Source organism: Alosa alosa, chromosome 17 (assembly GCF_017589495.1).
Source record: "Alosa alosa isolate M-15738 ecotype Scorff River chromosome 17, AALO_Geno_1.1, whole genome shotgun sequence".
NCBI lineage: Eukaryota > Metazoa > Chordata > Actinopteri > Clupeiformes > Clupeidae > Alosa > Alosa alosa.
In genome coordinates this window covers 11772101-11789484 of record NC_063205.1, presented here as the reverse complement: position 1 = coordinate 11789484, position 17384 = coordinate 11772101, and the positions used below count along the sequence as shown (strand labels likewise).

General features: G+C 40.3%; 2 protein-coding genes across 3 annotated transcripts; one reads left to right on the top strand and one right to left on the bottom strand.

Moving 5' to 3' along the window:
• Window positions 1-202: 202 nt before the first annotated feature.
• rtcb (RNA 2',3'-cyclic phosphate and 5'-OH ligase) lies at window positions 203-5374 on the bottom strand. The gene is made up of 12 exons (XM_048268470.1): window positions 5187-5374; window positions 4772-4850; window positions 4600-4667; window positions 4412-4511; window positions 4131-4287; window positions 3706-3862; window positions 2812-2971; window positions 2195-2370; window positions 1790-1978; window positions 1432-1542; window positions 1119-1238; window positions 203-706 (listed from the first exon to the last, which is right to left on the bottom strand). Exons 1-12 carry the CDS (start codon window positions 5277-5279, stop codon window positions 599-601), a joined length of 1518 nt encoding a protein of 505 aa, XP_048124427.1. The 5' UTR covers window positions 5280-5374; the 3' UTR covers window positions 203-598.
• fbxo7 (F-box protein 7) lies at window positions 5151-16657 on the top strand. 2 transcript variants are annotated; one of them, XM_048268472.1, is made up of 10 exons: window positions 5151-5229; window positions 6385-6525; window positions 6870-7119; window positions 8179-8421; window positions 9865-10009; window positions 10660-10743; window positions 10894-10989; window positions 11564-11740; window positions 12656-12702; window positions 16255-16657. In XM_048268472.1, the coding sequence occupies exons 2-10, from the start codon at window positions 6404-6406 to the stop codon at window positions 16570-16572; spliced, it is 1482 nt and encodes a 493-aa protein (XP_048124429.1). In that variant the 5' UTR covers window positions 5151-5229; window positions 6385-6403; the 3' UTR covers window positions 16573-16657. The 2 variants fall into 2 exon arrangements, with proteins under 2 accessions (XP_048124429.1, XP_048124428.1); XM_048268471.1 differs by lacking the exon at window positions 5151-5229 and adding an exon at window positions 5398-5469.
• Window positions 16658-17384: the final 727 nt, after the last annotated feature.

Genomic DNA, 17384 nt, shown 5'->3' with positions numbered 1-17384 from the left:
GTAGATTATGACCTCAAATGAAAAGGAAGACATTTTTGATACAGAACGTTGATGGCAAAACAAAAACAAAAACACTGTTATACTCAGTAAAAACATGATGTTGGCTGAGCAGAGAGTAGATCTTGCACTGAATGTTGTCTGCTTTGATATTTGCCAAAGTTTGTACAAAAAAATTTACTGTCAAAATAATGACAATTCATGATTGAATTTAGTGTTTTTATTATTTTTTTTAGATTTTCCTTTTGCCTGCTCAATCAACTCAGATTTGCAGTTGTCACACAACAAAAACAGGAAGCTTGAAGCGACCTACCCTTTAATGGTGGGAAAACTGAGAAGTAAAAAAAAAAAAAAATCTATTGAGCTGTGCTCTTGCTTGCCCTAGAATAGAACCACACCTTTAACAGATGGAAGCCCTTTCTGCAGGAAGAAGCTGTTCTTGGATGGACAACAGACTCTGTCATTTGTTTACCATCCTGTTTGACAACGCATCTGCAACACATCATCTCAGGAATTCAGCTATGATTTCACTTCCTGTTGACTTTCCTGTGCCATTCTTGGGACCCGCTTGCAATATTGTTCTTAAGGATGACCTCAGCCTTTAACCCTTGATGACGGCAATGGGACGGAGTTTGATGGCCTTCTTGCTGATACCAGCCTCATGACACGTGTTGACGACATCCGTTACATTCTTATAGGATTCAGGAGCCTGACACAAGACAGAGTAATATTTAGTAATATTTAAGTTAATTTCTGACATGATTACTGTTTCTGAAACACTCACACAATTAACACACAATTAAGTACCTGTACCTTTAATAACAAATAATATGGCTAATTCGCAAATTCTATGCACATTCAGGAAAAAATATGTGGATTTGCATGCATTTCCATCCACGGTCTTATGAGAATTAAAATTTCTCCAAATCTAGGGCATTCTCCAAATCTAGGGGCAAGTTCTGATTAGCTGTGGGATCAAATGTAAGGCCATCAGTGCAACATTTTCTGAAACGCGCAGGTAGAAATGCAGCCCCCTCTTCCTCGTACTACCATTTATAATGAATCCATGCTTGTACTACCATCACTATAGCCATCATGCCCTTTGTTCCTCTGTACTTTACCTCTTCCATTACTAGTTTAGGTGAGGCCACTCGAATGGCGATGCCTTTGTCTGCCAACTTATCCAGAACATCCTGGAAGTCCAGATTCCTGCGGGATTTGGCACGGGATAGAGCACGACCCTACAGGACAAAACCGGTTGGAAACTTCAACTTAATGCAATGTTTACAACAAAACTTTTCCTAAACCAGTCAGTATAATGTACTATTGGGTGATATGCGTAAAAAAAAACAACATAATTAACAAACTGTAGATCATTTTTGTGAAAAACACATGGTAATAATTCAAAAGGTGTGTGTTTTTGTGAAGCCTCACCGCTCCATGGCATGTGGTCCCAAACGTCTCGGTCATGCCTTGCTCTGTGCCGGTCAGGACATAGCTGCAGGTTCCCATGGTGCCACCAATCAGGACAGGCTGCCCAGTCAACTGGTTGGGTAAGAAAAACAATGGTTAAAAATGTCACAACAATTCCGTTTGAAAACAACATCGCTGGAGCCCCATTACTGGAACATCAGAACGCTGGAGCCCCATTACTGGAACATCAGAACGCTGTAAAATTAGACGGCTAAGCACCACAGACGTCGGTCTGTGTGTGTATAATCCTTTAATAATATAGGGTGTGGGGACTTTGGCTTATTATTTGAAACAATTTGCACAAAACCTGGCGAAGTACCTGGTAGTCAACAGCAATGAGTGGGTGGTGTGGAGGGAAGGCACGGGTGGAACCCTTCCGATGGATCAGCAGAGTTTTCTGCTTGCCGTCCACCATGTGCTCCTCCACCTTGGCAATGTTGTGGGACACGTCATAGATCACGTGCATGTCCAGATCATCTGGTGTGGTCGTGAAGACTTTTGAGAAGGCCTGTGTAGAAGAAAAGGGACAGGAAAATTGAATTGAGTGAGTCTTCATAAATTACATTTCTTCTCCGAGCTAGGCCAGCCATCAGTATTTAAACAATAAGTCTATACACTAATAGCAGAACTAAATAGAGAGTTAGGGCTTGTCAGGAGGAATGTTTTATTCTCTTAATAAGAATTCTTTCATTCTTTTTTGGCAAGTTGCCTACTTCCACCCTACCTGTCTGGTAAGGAAAGTCATGGAGGACCGGTTGACCCAAGCGTAGTTGCCAGCTGCAGCCATGCCCTTCAGATAGTCCTGGCCCTCTGGTGAACCAATGCGGGCGCAGGCCAGCTGACGGTCATTTACAATGATTTTATCCCTCTTCATCGCCTTCTCCATGGCCACCAGGGCATCTTACATAGGAAAATATATGTGCAATACGGACAATGAATATCAAAAAGAATATGAAATAATGATGGTGTTACTGGTCCATTCTATTACCAAACGTCTATCTACCAAATGTCTACTAACAGATCTACTAACACTATAGTAAACTAATGCAATAATCTGTATTTGTAACTAGACCAGACAAGTAAATCCTATTTTATACATATAATATATTTGTCACATAACAGGAGAAGTGTCATTAAACACTGATGTTCTGTTTAATAGTCTAAACTCCACAATTCGGTCCCACACAGTTCACTACCTTTTCAGGAATGGTGGTTTCCAAACAAATATCCGATTTTGGTTTTACAGGGTCTTTCATTTGTTTTTGACTGACCGATAAACATAACATTCAGGTATATTACATTGTCTTTAGTAATTATTTGAGATTAGAAGGATGTGCCCACCTGTAGCCACTTGGTGACCAAGTCCTCTGCTGCCACTGTGAATCATCACACAGACTTGGCCCTTGTGGTCAATACCCATTTTTTTGGCAGCATAGTCATTGTAGATTTCATCCACAACCTGGATCTCAGCATAGTGGTTGCCAGCTCCCAAAGTCCCCAGCTGAAACAGACAACGTTAATGACGCCTTCACCAGATATCAATTAAATACTGTATGTTCTATGTGTATGGAGCTGAAGCCACTGCTGACATCTTTAGGGGCCCAAAGGAGTGTATTGTGGATTATTTTGTAGCCACAGCTACAGCTTCTCTCCTTTGGTTAAAAAATTACTTCTCATATGGTATGTCAACTACCAGCACCAGCACACATTGACTGTGTTTACATGCACTTCAGTATTCCAGTTATGATTTTGAAGTGTTGAAACATCATATCCCAATTTCAGAATCCCGGACAAGCCCTTATCCCGGTTTTGAGTAACCCCGTTATGCTAGGTAGAGTACTCTGAAAGAAACCAGGATACTGTTCCATGTATACACCTTACACTCAGTTTCTCAGGCAAATGTGCAATTGTATTAGAAACTGGGATAAGGTGTGCTAATAGAACTTTATTGGGTAACTGGGATACTAGCATTCGCCATGTATACAGGGATATTAATAACTGGGTTCCTCTGTGTTCATATAAACACCATATACCGAATATGATCAAAACAGGATAAACCTCATAACCGGGATACTGAAGTGCATGTAAACACAGTCTCTGTCCATCATCTTATTTGTCTCTACTTGGGCCAGTCTTACTGATTGTTATCAAAATTGTCATCTTTCAGTCGTCGGGACCAACATGTCTGCTTGTGGTCAGCTGTGTCTTGTTGGACTGTTGTGCTCAGGGAGGTACCTGAGGTAGGCCTCTCTTCTTGGCCTTGGAGGACACCTTGTTTGGGTCAGCCTGCAGCATCCTGCCGTACTCCTCACAGTGCTCTTTATCCTCTGCCCAGGCGTAGCCCTCCCTCAGGGACCAGTCCACTCCCATCTCCAGCGCCTCCTCCAAATCCCTGCGTCAAATACACTTACGCATTACAGAGGCACTGCATGAGAACAAGGACACAATAACTCACAAAGGTGAAATAGTTTTGATCTATTTTTTTCCTTGAGCTGCTGTCAAGAATGTTCTGTAAGAGAACCTGAGCTGACTTGTTTTATTTTTCCAAACTTTTTAGAATTTGAAGCAAAATTCAGAATTACAGCCCTGTTAGTATGTATCCATAAGTGTCTTGACATCTCTAATAATAAGAAGCATTCTTATTGAACGGTCATTATTACTTTGCAGTCATCGGGATGACTCCCTTGGAACCCACACCGACGGGGATGTGGTCAAACATGGCCTGTGCCAGCTGCTCCTTCACCGGCTGCACATCTCCCTCGTCTAGGTTGGTCCGCAGCAGGCGCACACCACAGTTGATGTCAAAGCCCACCCCACCTGTGTTTATGGTTTAAAAAGACAGTGGCATGAGACGATGGAAAATGAAAGCTTCAGATGATGTGATCACATTCTGATTTCAAACTTCGCAGGAATGTGTAGGAGAAACAGGCCTGATACTTGCCTGGGGAGACCACTGCATTGGGATCACTCATGTCAAAGGCTGCCATGTTGCCAATGGCAAAGCCATAACCTGAGTGGACATCTGGGAGACCAATGGACTTCTGTGGATATGAATGTTGTTTCTTAATACTGACTGTTGCATTTTCAGCACTTACAAGTTGGTGTGTGGTGTTACTGTCAATGACTTACATGCACTATTCCAGGGAGGGCTGCCACATTACCGATTTGTTTCATGGCTGGAAGGAAACCTCCAACACCTGATGATATGAATAATTGGATATTTTGTCAAGGATGACAATAAATGCAGTGAATCTACTTTTCTAATACAGTTAAGAATACAACCTAAAGTAGCCTTTCTTACCTCCACCTCGGCATGCATTTCTCAGCTCTTCAAACATCAATTTTTCAAGTGGGTCATTGACGTAGAAAACTCCTTCGACCTACACATCAGGTGGAAATACATGTTACAAAAAATCTGAACACAACTAGTAGACTGACTGACAATGTTAGTGACTGACATGGCAATGTTAACTAGCCCGTTGCATTATCTAACTGCGGCTACTACAACATCGAACTTTAGCTAGCTAACTATCTTTCACAGTGTTGAACTAATGAATTAAGTAAATTATACTAGTAACCTAGACCCCTTACTTTAGTCAACTACAGTAAGTTAGCTAGCTTGTATGTTAACGTCAGCGAACAGATATGGCAGATATCAACGTTAGCTAACATTAGCTAAAGTGAATGGTGCCATCACGTTTCTTCAGCTGCATCACCTGCATGTTGGGAACGAATCCTTTCTTGATCCTCCAACAATTTGTATGTATTTTATCCAGATACTGTAGTTCGTCATTGTATGTTCGACTCATTTTGAGATTCTCTGTAAATGTAAATTAGTTAATATTCCAAGTTCAGAAATACTGCCGTATGTATGACAGCAGCAGTCTACGTAGACGAAAATACCGACAACTACGGCGGCTTATAATGGTCAAAATTGTGCATCCCTGAAGTCTAGCGTGAGTCTAGCTGGCTGTCAGTAGAGAAGTCCACTTTAAATAGGTATAGTTTTTTTCCCTTTAATTCTCGTCATTGAAAAGAATTCTGTTGTTTCCACCTTAGGGACGTTCTATGATTTTAAAGTATCGTGTTAGATATTCGTCCTAAAGCTTTTTTTAATCCAGCATGATTTGCATACAGTAGTTGTTGTAGTGCAGTGTTAGCTAACGTTATCAAAGTTATTGCTAGCTAACTAACCTTACTAGTCCCATTAATGTAGAGAGACTCATACTTTTACACCAGTAGTAAAATTAATTCACCCATGCTATGGGGTTTATTCAGTAAGTTGTAGAGCGACAGTTCTTAAGGCTGATTATCAGAAGTTGTTGTAACGTTAATTTAACGCTAGCTAGCTAGCAGTGCCTTGCATCCCAACCACTGTCAACACAGCTACAACAATACATGCTAGTTCTGGTTTGGTTGCATTTACACATTGTAATACTAAGAAGAAACAGTGTATTTCAATGTATTTATTGCACGCTCCATCGGCTATTAATTTGGCTGTCAGATGCAAACGTCAATGTGATTTTGAGAGATTAGCGACGTAACTTTATGCTTACTAGTCAATCCATTTTATGAGTAATGGATATCTTAAATATTCTACGCCACTGTTGCATTCTCTGTCAATTTCCTCTAAACGAAAACGAAACACTTTCTTTCTGACTTGGCTGCATCCCAGTAGCACTTGTTTATGTAGCCTACTAATAATCACTCGTGATCAGGATGAGTCAGCTGGTAATTTAGTATAGTGCGTGGTGGTCGTGGCCAGTTCTAGATCTGATCTGTTACAGCCAAGTTGAAAATGAACAAGAAAACCTTTGATGCACATTTAATTGGTGTAATCAGATAGACATGATTCTGGATACGAGTCGAATTTCCTCATACGTCTGAACTTGTATTTTTGGCTCTGTCTTGTAGGCCTACCCACGCTGAAAACATGAAGTTGCGCGTTAGAGTTGGTAAACGGACCAGTCCTATGGAGCTGGAAGGAGAGCAGGCCACTCTGACTGATCTGACAATCCAAATCAAGGAAATTTTTCTGCCAGCTTGTGGATTCAGGTATGTGCTCTAGCAACAGTAATGCTTGTAAATGCATATAATGTCAATCAGGCATGATGGGTAATACTCAAACAAACTCTATGACATCATAATGTTAATAATATACTATGGCAGAAATTAATACAATATTGCATATTTCCAGGCTAATGTTGGTGGTAGAGCCACTTATAGAAAGGGGGCAGGATAACTGTTTGCGTACATTTTTACATCAATATTTATTAGTTTACTTTCATTGTTCAAGCAAACATTTTCAAACGGCCTCCTTTATAGGTTGAAGACTGAGCATTTGCCAATGGGCATTTATCATTAAAACAACATCTCCCTTATGTTCTTGTTGTGTGCAGTTCGGATACAGATTTCGGCCTGTCCTTAAATGGAAAGGAACCCCTAACTGACACGGGGCAGACGCTAGCCTCCTGCGGGATCGTTTCTGGCGACCTCATTTGTGTCATTCTACCCCAGACGTGCCCAGCACCAGCAGCAGCACCAGCAGAATCATCCTCATCCACATCACAGGTGCCCACCTCCAGCAGCAAGATGCCCCATAAAATGCAGGAACCTTCCACATCTACAGCCCCACAACACTCTGCAGAGGTAAGGAAATAGAGGACAGACTAGGTTTTAGTTTGATTTTTAGCTGACACATGTATTGCAACATTTTGTCTAATGGAATACTAATCAATTATGTTATGCTCTCTTATTATATTTAAAATCTAGGATAGTATATGATGTTTGTAATTGTAACTGTATGTACAGTACACCGCACAAGACTATTTCTTGAATAACTGTCTGTGATGGTTTGGTTAGTTACTGTACAGTATACAATGTGAAATGTTGTCCTTTAGAATGCCTGTCCCAGTTATGTCATTGAGCTGTTTTAAAGGAGTGATCATATTACTAAAGTTGTGTGAAAGTTTTCTGCCCTACTTTATTCCAAACTGAATTGAAAACATAAATGCTGCTGTCAGAAGTTTTTGTCAATTCATTGGATGAAAGAGTTTTGAGGCATGTACATTTAATTCCTCATTGACTGTCTGGACTTGGCATGTAGGGTATTACACGGTTAACATTCTTGGGGAAAACTGCTGAGTCATGCCACAGTCCCCTCTTCCGAGGTCTCTCTGAGAAAAAAGTCAGAATGGCACAAAGCTCTCATTATGGTGAAGTAGCTCCAGGCTCCGAAAATTTGACCCAAGCTTTACCAGTGCAAATAATATGTAAAAGGCACATTAATAAGACAGATAGGACAGATTTTTTTCAGATGTAATGCAAACTGAATGTTTAGCATTTGTTAGTAACCAAAAACGGTACATGTTTTTTGTTTCATTTTTGTTTTTTTTTTGTTTCAGAGATGACTGTCAAATGGCCAATCTAGTTACTTGTTAGTAGAAGTCCTGTATTAACCCTAGTCAGATAGATAGATAGATAGATAGATAGATAGATACTTAGATACTTTATTGATCCCAAAGGGGAAATTCAAGGGTCTCAGTAGCATACAGACATCACACACAACATGCACGACATGCACTCAATGTAGGATAGAATCTTACTTTAACTCTGTTGTTAGCACAGACTATAGACACATACAAGGTATAAAATGGTAGGAAATATTTCAAAACCACAGTTTCTATTTAAGTGTTATGTGTCTTGCAGCCAGGCCCCAGCACTAGCCAGAACAGCTCGTCCAACCCAGACACTGAGGCAGACCTCGAGATGGACGAAGACGCTCTCTCGGGTCCCTTCATCCCAGATCCCATGCTGTGCAGTGAGGCTGAGGACGGGAAGGTCCCCCACTCTCTGGAGCTGCTGCACCACAGCGCCCAGAGCAGCAGTTCCAACGACTGCCTCATGGTGGCTCTGCACCTCATCATGCTGGAGACAGGCTTCCTTTCACAGGTGAGGTCTGTAGCTTCAGAGTAGCACTCCCAACTATTTTCTATACAGAGGATGGTATCATTTTACGCCCTGTAGTATCTGTTTATTATATTAAGATAAGTGACAGTCAAGATTCACTTGAATTTAATTTCGTACATAGAAAGAAAAATCATGTAGGTAGCATTCAGGGCTAGTTCTGGATAGATTGAGCAAAAATCCATTGTTCCACCTCAGTCGACCCGGGCTCAGTTCCCACCAGGGATTAGGTTAACGAGAATGAGAACCAAAACGAACAACATTTTTGGATGAACGTAACCGAAAACGGGAACAAAACCAATTTCACTTGTTCCAGATTGAAAACGCTATTTTCAATTTTAGATAACCAGTTAATAACGGTATTAATCGTTCCGATTAACCTTTCTTTGAATATTATTCTTCAGTCAATAGGCTTGGAAAGTCACACAGTGTTCCCTAGACCTAGCCTAGAAATCTAGACGCGCCCCTAGCGGCAGCGAATTACATTTGCTGCCAGGGCTAGTCTAGCAACTCTCCGTTGGCTTGTGAGCTCCAGAAATTGAAACTTAATCAGGCCAATGAAATCGTGTATAGAGTCGTTAGGTGGGCTTAACATAATGATTGATGGCAGAGTTGCAACGGTTTGGCTTGAATTCCCTGCTACTTGAAAACAAATAAGATGGATGTTGCTGCTGGCGAACAGTGTGACACGAGTTAAGCTTTTATTAAGTTGGAAAACGTTTGAACTAGCCAACTAGCTCCGCTGGTGGGAAACGCATGGGACTCATAGCGCTGCCGCTGTCCTATTGCGTGCAAAGGGAATTTGAAAGACAACTGATTATCCCGCCCCTCGGACTGAGCACTGCGAACGGTGAGTGTCCAGACCCTACATTTTAATGTGGGTCTGGCTCGTCAGGCTACCCTAGACCCCTTATAGAATGGATTTTATTTTATGAATCAGTGTCTCCCCTGAATAGTAGGCTAGACCTACTATGAGTTGATAAAAAGGATTTTCAAATCCAATCCAACACAGGCTGCCTTTTCCACATCCCCACGCCTGAATTCAGGCACAGAGTTTTTAACAGTTGGCATTGATAAATGTGCTTTGATTTAAGCTTAAAGGCTGTTGGGTAAAAAGGCTATAGTATTGTGCCACCGGCCATAGATCAATTTGTAAAGGCAATGTCATTTTTAAAGTAACGTTATTAACCGTTCTACTATAATGTTCTAACCGGTTACCATTTGGAAGACAGTCCTTGGAACACTGTTTTCAGTCCCTGGTTCCTACTGTTGCTAGTCCGTGTTGATTTGGATAAAAGTGTTTGCTAAATATCTCTCAACTTTAAGTTTAAGTTTAACTTTTCTACCTTAACCTCAACTTAGGTTTTGCCTTTTTGATAATGAGAAATCATGAGGTTTGAAACGTAATGGTGATGTGCTTTTGTGTAGGGGACAGAAGGCAGAGCTGGTGAAATGCCCACAGGGTGGCGAGTTCCAGGGGGCATGTATAGGCTGCACTACACACACCCTCTCTGTGAAAACAGTCTGGCCGTGGTTGTGTGTGTCCCTATGGGCTCCGTGCTGGTCATCAATGGTGAGTTCACAAATCATTGGACTGCCCACTCAGTCCCCAAGACTGAAAACAGTAGTTTTGCAGGTAGCTAGTACTTGCTGTGATATACAGATTCATTTTGACGGTGCATGGTCATGTGTAATGAACACCTGGTTGGCTAGTGAGAAGGACAGGCACGCTGTCATGTGTTGTCACGCTATGTAGTTTGATGTTTCAAGTCGGAAATCCAGCAGAAATGTAACCGCTTTTTACAGCAGGACATTGCCAAATACAACACAGGAATACATCAATTAACAAGCTAGGTAGCTTTCACTAGTGGCAGCTGTGCAGTTGTTGAGGTTTGCAAGGCAGGCCTGATGTCAGTTTTGTAAATTAGCTTTCTAAATCTACACAAACTCCATTATAGTGCCTCTTAAAACATTATTTTAGTTCCTGTTATAACAAAACAAGATCAAGGAAGAAAGATCAGCTACTCTCCTAATGTTCCTCACAACTACTGCATTCTAAATCTGTCCCAGGCAATCATTTATTTTGAAGAGGGACAGTGTGTCACATAAGCATATGGTTTTGCTAAAAATAATTGTCGTTCTTCTGGTTGTTATATAAAGCACAGATGGTTTTGGATGTCCTGCAGCAGCTTGATGGTGCTTATTTAATTATTCAATTTGCAGCCACTTTGAAGATGAATGGCACAGTGGACAATGCAAGGAAGCTGGAGCTGAAAGCATCGTCCTTTGTGACCGAACACTGGGCAGGTTTGTGCTGAAGAGAGATTGAGCTGTACTGTACCTTATCTTATCTTTAGCATATCCTGCAATCTTTCTTAAATCATGTTATGCACAATTTACTGTGTGATTTTTGCCTTTTTATATGTATATACTTATATGTATATATTTTGATATCAGGTGAAAATGCTGCAGCTGTCTACAAAGACTTGAGGAAGCTCTCACGTATTTTTAAAGACCAACTTGTCTACCCTTTGATGGCAGCTGCTCGGCAAGGTACTGAGATGTTCTGGTTGATGCTAGTACTTGCAGATAGCCACTGAGAGGCACAAAATCCTTAAAAACCTCATTGCACAACAAACATGGAATCAATCTGTTTTACATACCACGTGTTAGATGTTCTATTGCTACTGTTAAAATGTTTTTTTCTTTCCTAATTCTATAATATTCACAATAGACCTTAATATGTATTGCACAAAATACAAACTTGTTTCTCACTGGTATCTTGTCTCAAGATCTTCTTGTAATGGCTGTTGGTGGTTGCTTTGCTTACCCACACTTCTGAGGTGTTGGCGTTCAGGGTGTGAAATGTATCATTTTGAGTGTTACTGCACTCTGTGGAAAAGTTCCGCAAACTGTGACTATTTAGCATTCAAATGTAGTAAATATAAACAATTAAAAAAAAAAAAAGTGTAAGTAGAGCATTTAGTCTTTTTTAGTCCTTTTTTAGTAATTTTAGTCATGAAAAATGAAATGACAAAAGTAAAAAATGAGTACACATACATGGTGCTTTAATCATTGTGATGAATACCCAGTGACTGACAGTTTTAGCCCATGCTTCCTCCCGCAGCGATGGGCCTCCCTGTGCTATTCGGTCTGCCAGTCCTGCCTCCAGAGATGCTTCTGAGGATCCTGCGCCTGCTGGACGTGCCCTCTGTGGTCGCCCTCTCGGCCGTGACCAGAGACCTCCGCGTCACCACAGAAGACCCCTCTCTCTGGAGGCACCTCTTTCACAGGGATTTCAGAGGTACGGTTCCAATGCCAATCGAGTACTCATGAAGAACATTATTTGTCAGCTGACAAAATTACTCCTGATTCTTGCTATATGCAGCATACGGTTATTCTGTATCCAATACAGTATTTAACATGTGTCTCTATTTCATACAGATGTATTGGATGACATGTCTGAATTTTAGAATGCATCATTGTATACTATGATTTGATGATGACCACATAAAAAAGCATGTCAACCACTCTGAATAAGTGACAGAAGGAGACTATCCTAAAATGACTATGTATCATTGGATCACAGTAATGTTTTTTTTAATTATTCTTTCTTAGTACTTTGATCTTTTGTATTGTGATTTCATTAATTATTTATATGTGTATTCACCGCTGGTTTCTGTAGATGATTAATATTAATGCAGAAACTACACAGTGTGAGTAGACCGCAGCTGCAATGAAATTACAAACTTGTGCTGTTTTATACTAATGGTTATCACACTTAAAGTGCCTTTCAATTGTTATTCTGCAAGATGAATTAATTTCCCTTATAAATATGAGGGAATGTCTTTCATCATGATGCTATCATGATACTTCTGTGATATCCTAATGCATCACGATGCACTGCATTACAACATATGCATGATATGCATTTAGGGCTGGGCGATATGGCCTAAAAAAATAGATCCACCCCCCAGTCCTAATATGCATTGTACTCTGGAGTATGTGGCAAACCCTACTCTGTAATGTGTCATTATTTGTTTTATTCAAAAATGATCAAAACTGAAAGGAAATGACTGATAGAGCACATTAATGTTGGAGGTGAATGAAATACGCACAACTATTTAAGGTGCTTTGATCCCAATTGCTCAGTGCTTGACCAGAAAAAAATCCCATCTTGCAACCAAAGAGATAAACCCTACATTAATGTCTCCCATAGCTTGGAGCAGCCAGCGCACAGAACCAAGAGATACAGAATGGAAGGAGGTAAGCAAGTAAAATAACTTAGATCAACACCCTCTGAACAAAGTCAACTGGGTGCTGAATCTTTACTGTGGTGTAATGAATGTACAGTATAGGAAAAGGACATCACTCACTGAGTGCTGTCCTTTTTCTATACATTCATTAAGCAACTACAATAGACCTTGAAATACATCTACGTGGGGTTATGTACCGTATTTTCCGGACTATAAGTCGCTCCTGAGTATAAGTCGCATCAGTCAAAAAATGCGTCATGAACAAGAAAAAAACATATATAAGTCGCACCGGACTATAAGTCGGTATTTAACAAAATCCAAAACCAAAAACAGAGACTATGTAACTGGATTATTGAGGCCAAAAAGATTCATGTTAATGAAGACTAAGGAGTGAAGGCAGCCAAGAGGAGGGCAGGAAGGTAATTGCAAAGTAAAAGATTCACTGAAAGAAAATGCCATGTGGTACACCAAAATGTATCTAAAATGTGGAGAATACAATGCAATCAAGCATTTTGGGCGATGTGGAGTCACAAGCTGGCAGCAGATTAAATGCTCACTAGAGAGAAAAAGATGCAGTTTTAGACGTGACTGAAGCAAGCCAGTCGATAGGCCTAGGCCCGACGGTAATTGTAAAGCAATTTACAAAAGATTCACTGAACAAAAATGCTGATGTGGTACATGAAAATTTAGCTAAAAATGTGGAGAATGCAATGCAATCAAGCATTTTGGGTGATGTGGAGTAACAAGCTGGCAGCAGATTAAACTCTCACGATAGAGAAAAAGACGGTTTTAAAAGGACGTGACCGAAGCTGAGGCAAGCCAGGCAAGAATAGACAGCTAAGACTAAGAACAGACAGACTATGTAACTGGACACATTGAGGCCAAAAATATTGAGAATTCTACAGGGAATGTTGAAGACGGAGAGAATAGTGGCAAGAGGCAAGCCGAAGGCTGCTGACAAGGTCGAGACGCTATTGTAAAGCAGGGCCTAAATTTCAGGCGGGATTGCGGGTATTGCGCATAAATTATTACTAAGTATTATGCATACTAATAAAAGTCCCGCAACTCTAGCCATCATAATGCGAGAAATTCCCACAGATTTTACAGCGCTGTCTGACATTAATCTAATAATGGAGCGGCCTGAATGCGGGACTATTGACTGGACGGACCAACTCTAACTTCAATTGAACCCCATGCAGAGACACACACACGCGCGCGGGACCACTTTGGGGCTGCCTCTCTCTATCGTTGCTCTCTCTCTCTCTCTCTCTCAGCAGGATTTGTCACCGCTGAAGTCAAATTATAGGTGCTTCTGCATCAAACGCTATCGACAAACGTTTAGCGATCAGGAACCGTCAGGAAGCATGACAGCCTATAACGCGAGAGGAACGTTATAATCGATTGCGGGGCGTGAACAGACAGCTACAGACGCGAGCGCATAGTAGGCCTACTTTCACTTTCTGTGCATATTCATTACGTGAAAGCTAATTAGTAGCAAAACAGCGATCAGCTATAGGCCTTTATTTCTTGCGTTTTATTGTGAGACATAGGCCTACTTTTCGTTTCAAAAGCAGAAGATATTCAATTTGAGATTTGATTTACGTTTGGACTGTTTGATTATATTGCTAAATATCGGGTGACCACTGAAATCTGTGGGGTATTTAATGGTTCACTATTAAGTTTAATGTAGGAAAGAGTGTCGGGATTTCCATCCGCTTATTGCGAGATAAGGCATCCGCTTTCATTCATTCATGGAACGTGTGCTGTGCTGCAAAGGGAAACCGTATTCCATTATAGCCAAAGAGGTCTAAGATGGCCTACATTTAGTTATTTTTTAAATTATGCATGATTTACTTTTTTATAAAATTCGTAGGCTGATGCCTGGTAGCAACAATTGTGTTTAAATGTAGGTTATTGCTTCAGCCTCTAGCTCAGAAAGGGGCTGCGTGCGACTGGTAGCTTGAGAGCAAAGTTGGAGACTCATGGTGTGGGATGATGACTTTTCATTGGCAACAATATTAAACCAACCAACAATATAAATTATTAAGAAGAGCTTTTTTATCAGTTAAATTGAAACAAAATTATACTGGCTTTTATTTGTCCGAATCTGAGGCCTAGCTATAAATAGAATCCCGGCCATTTGAGGATTTAAGTATGCACATGTGTTTCAGGCATAGCACAAGCACTAATCTGACTGAAAGTGCACAGGACTTTCTCGAGGCTGTAGACGGTAATGTTTCATGTAGGGTTCATGTCAGTTAATATAAAGTAACATTTAAAAACATGTTCAATTATATAATTTTTTTCATATATAAGTCGCACCTGACTATAAGTCGCAGGACCAGCCAAACTATGAAAAAAAGTGCGACTTATAGTCCGGAAAATACGGTAAATTGAATGGTAAAATAACCGGGAAATCTTGTATTCTTAGTTTGCCTCAAAAAGTGTGCTCCTCTTTTAGTCTGTTGTGTTACTCCTGGTACCTTCAGTGACTACATAGCTTAGCAAAAGCAATCAACTTTGATTTGATCACGTTACTTGATATTTAATCAAATGCAGAGCCGGACAGTAACGGAGTATGTTTACTTGAGTACAGTACTTGAGTACAGTTTTGAGGGATCTGTACTTTACTCAAGTATCATTTTTGGGGAGTACTCATGACTTTACTCAAGTACATTTGAATGGCAAATATTGTACTATTTACTCCACTACATTTCTATCCATAACCGTGAGTACCCGTTATTTCTTCAAAAAAAAAGGAAAAAAGAAAAATCTCGGAAACCCTCAATTTGTTGTTTCCCTCTCAAACGTGATTGAATTGTGCAGGCGCCACTGATTGGGACAGCCTATCAGCAATCACCTTCAGCTTTCCGCCAAAGTCAACTCCATGGTTAGATTTAGATAAGAGACGAAACCATGGACGAAGACGCAGCAGGTCCATCCTGGGAATGTGCCAACCTGTGGCCCCACCTCGCCAGACTATTTCAATTTTCTGAACAAGTTAATGATAGTTTTTAGCCCTGGAAGCAAATGTAATTTGCTGCCGCTAGGGTGCTCTAGATTTGTAGGCTAGATAGTTTTTACTTCAAGTGTTTCAATAGTATTTTGTATTTGAAATACGTATTTTAAATACATGTATTAGAAATACTGCCCATCCCTGGCAACATGGTAAAAAGATGAAAATGATTTTACTTTCAATTCCTTTTACATTCTCCAAGGTATTAACATTAACATTTTTCATAACTCCATGTAGGATGTTTCTGTACATAAATGTAAGCACTGTGGCAGTAGTAATGCAATATTTAGAAAATGTACTCTTGTACTCTTGATACTCAAGTACTTTTTTTAAAACAAGTACTTCAGTACTTTTACTTAAGTAGACATCTGACTGTTGTACTTTTACTTGTACTTGAGTAAAATTTAGCAAAGGGTATCTGTACTTTTACTCAAGTAATGAAGCTGTGTACTCTGTCCGCCTCTGATCAAATGCTGAATGACTGCACTTAAAGATGAAAGTGGATGTGATTTGAAACTCATTTAGCCTGTTCTCTTTATCTGACAGCTTTACAAGAAGAGATATAAGCAGCGCAAAGAGATGAGTCGCTTCAAGCCCAACCCTCACCCCTGCCAGATCCCTCCCATTTACCCGCTGCACCCTCTGCCTGCATCTCCTCTCCCCATACCTTTTTACCCCCCTGGCATCATCGGTGGAGAATATGACCAACGACCTGGCATTCCCCATGGTCTTCTGCCCCGGCCACGCTATGACCCCATTGGTCCATTACCTGGTCACGACCCTGGGTTTGGAGTGCCACTTGGACGGCGGTCAGTGAGACCGACTGGGAACAGACCTGCAGATATCCGGCGAGGATTCATTTGACATTTGGCACATCTGTGCACGTAACATTACTTTTACAAAAAGGCACATAAACATCTTCAAGCACTCAATAAACACTGTAAAACAGCTCCAGTGTTTTCTTCTATGGTGACTGTGTCATCTTCATTTTTTTTATTTTGTTTACAGTGTATTATTGTTTTGTTTGTTTATTAGATATAGGGCTGAGAACTGCATGGAAGTAGAAAGTAATTTTCTTCATGTGTTGCCCTAATACTCATGCCATATTTAGGCCCAGGCTATAGACATACTAAATGGTTGGTCACGGGTAGAACAAGGGAAAATGCCTAAATATTAGATTCTATAAGATTAGGTGGCAATGTTGTATTACATTTCTCATTTACAGAAGGTGGTTTAGAGTAATATAAATTAAATTTAAATATGTGCAGTGTATTAGCATTTACCTTATAAGAGCAGAATAAATATGGCTATGTAATACGAACAATGTATTAACATGTACAGATATATGCGATGTAGTATTGCATACTACTTACTACTATTATAATAGTAGTAGTAAGAATAATAGATATTCAGTATGAACCAGACAATTAATCAAAATGTATTCAATATTTTGGTTAATGATCTAACCTTTTAACATTTTGTCTTGGGACAAAACCTAGGCGCAGCCCTATAAATTGCACATCAGGCTAAACATTTTTGGACATTGATTATTTGAGATGTAGTCTAATGGGTGGGATTAATTGTTGTTAGGCTAGATTGTAATAGTTTAACCAACCTAGTCTTAGATTTTTAAGTAAATTCTTTGAGGGAATATGCGCAAAATCCAGTGTCTACGT

Coding starts and splice junctions, on each gene's coding strand:
- rtcb (XM_048268470.1), bottom strand. CDS start 5,279: ATGAGTCGAACATACAATGACGAACTACAGTATCTGGATAAAATACAT. Junction 4,288..4,411: donor CAATGCAGTGGTCTCCCCAG/GCAAGTATCAGG, acceptor CCATAAACACAG/GTGGGGTGGGCTTTGACATC. Junction 707..1,118: donor CTAAACTAGTAATGGAAGAG/GTAAAGTACAGA, acceptor GTCTTGTGTCAG/GCTCCTGAATCCTATAAGAA.
- fbxo7 (XM_048268472.1), top strand. CDS start 6,404: ATGAAGTTGCGCGTTAGAGTTGGTAAACGGACCAGTCCTATGGAGCTG. Junction 7,120..8,178: donor CCCCACAACACTCTGCAGAG/GTAAGGAAATAG, acceptor TGTGTCTTGCAG/CCAGGCCCCAGCACTAGCCA. Junction 8,422..9,864: donor AGACAGGCTTCCTTTCACAG/GTGAGGTCTGTA, acceptor GCTTTTGTGTAG/GGGACAGAAGGCAGAGCTGG.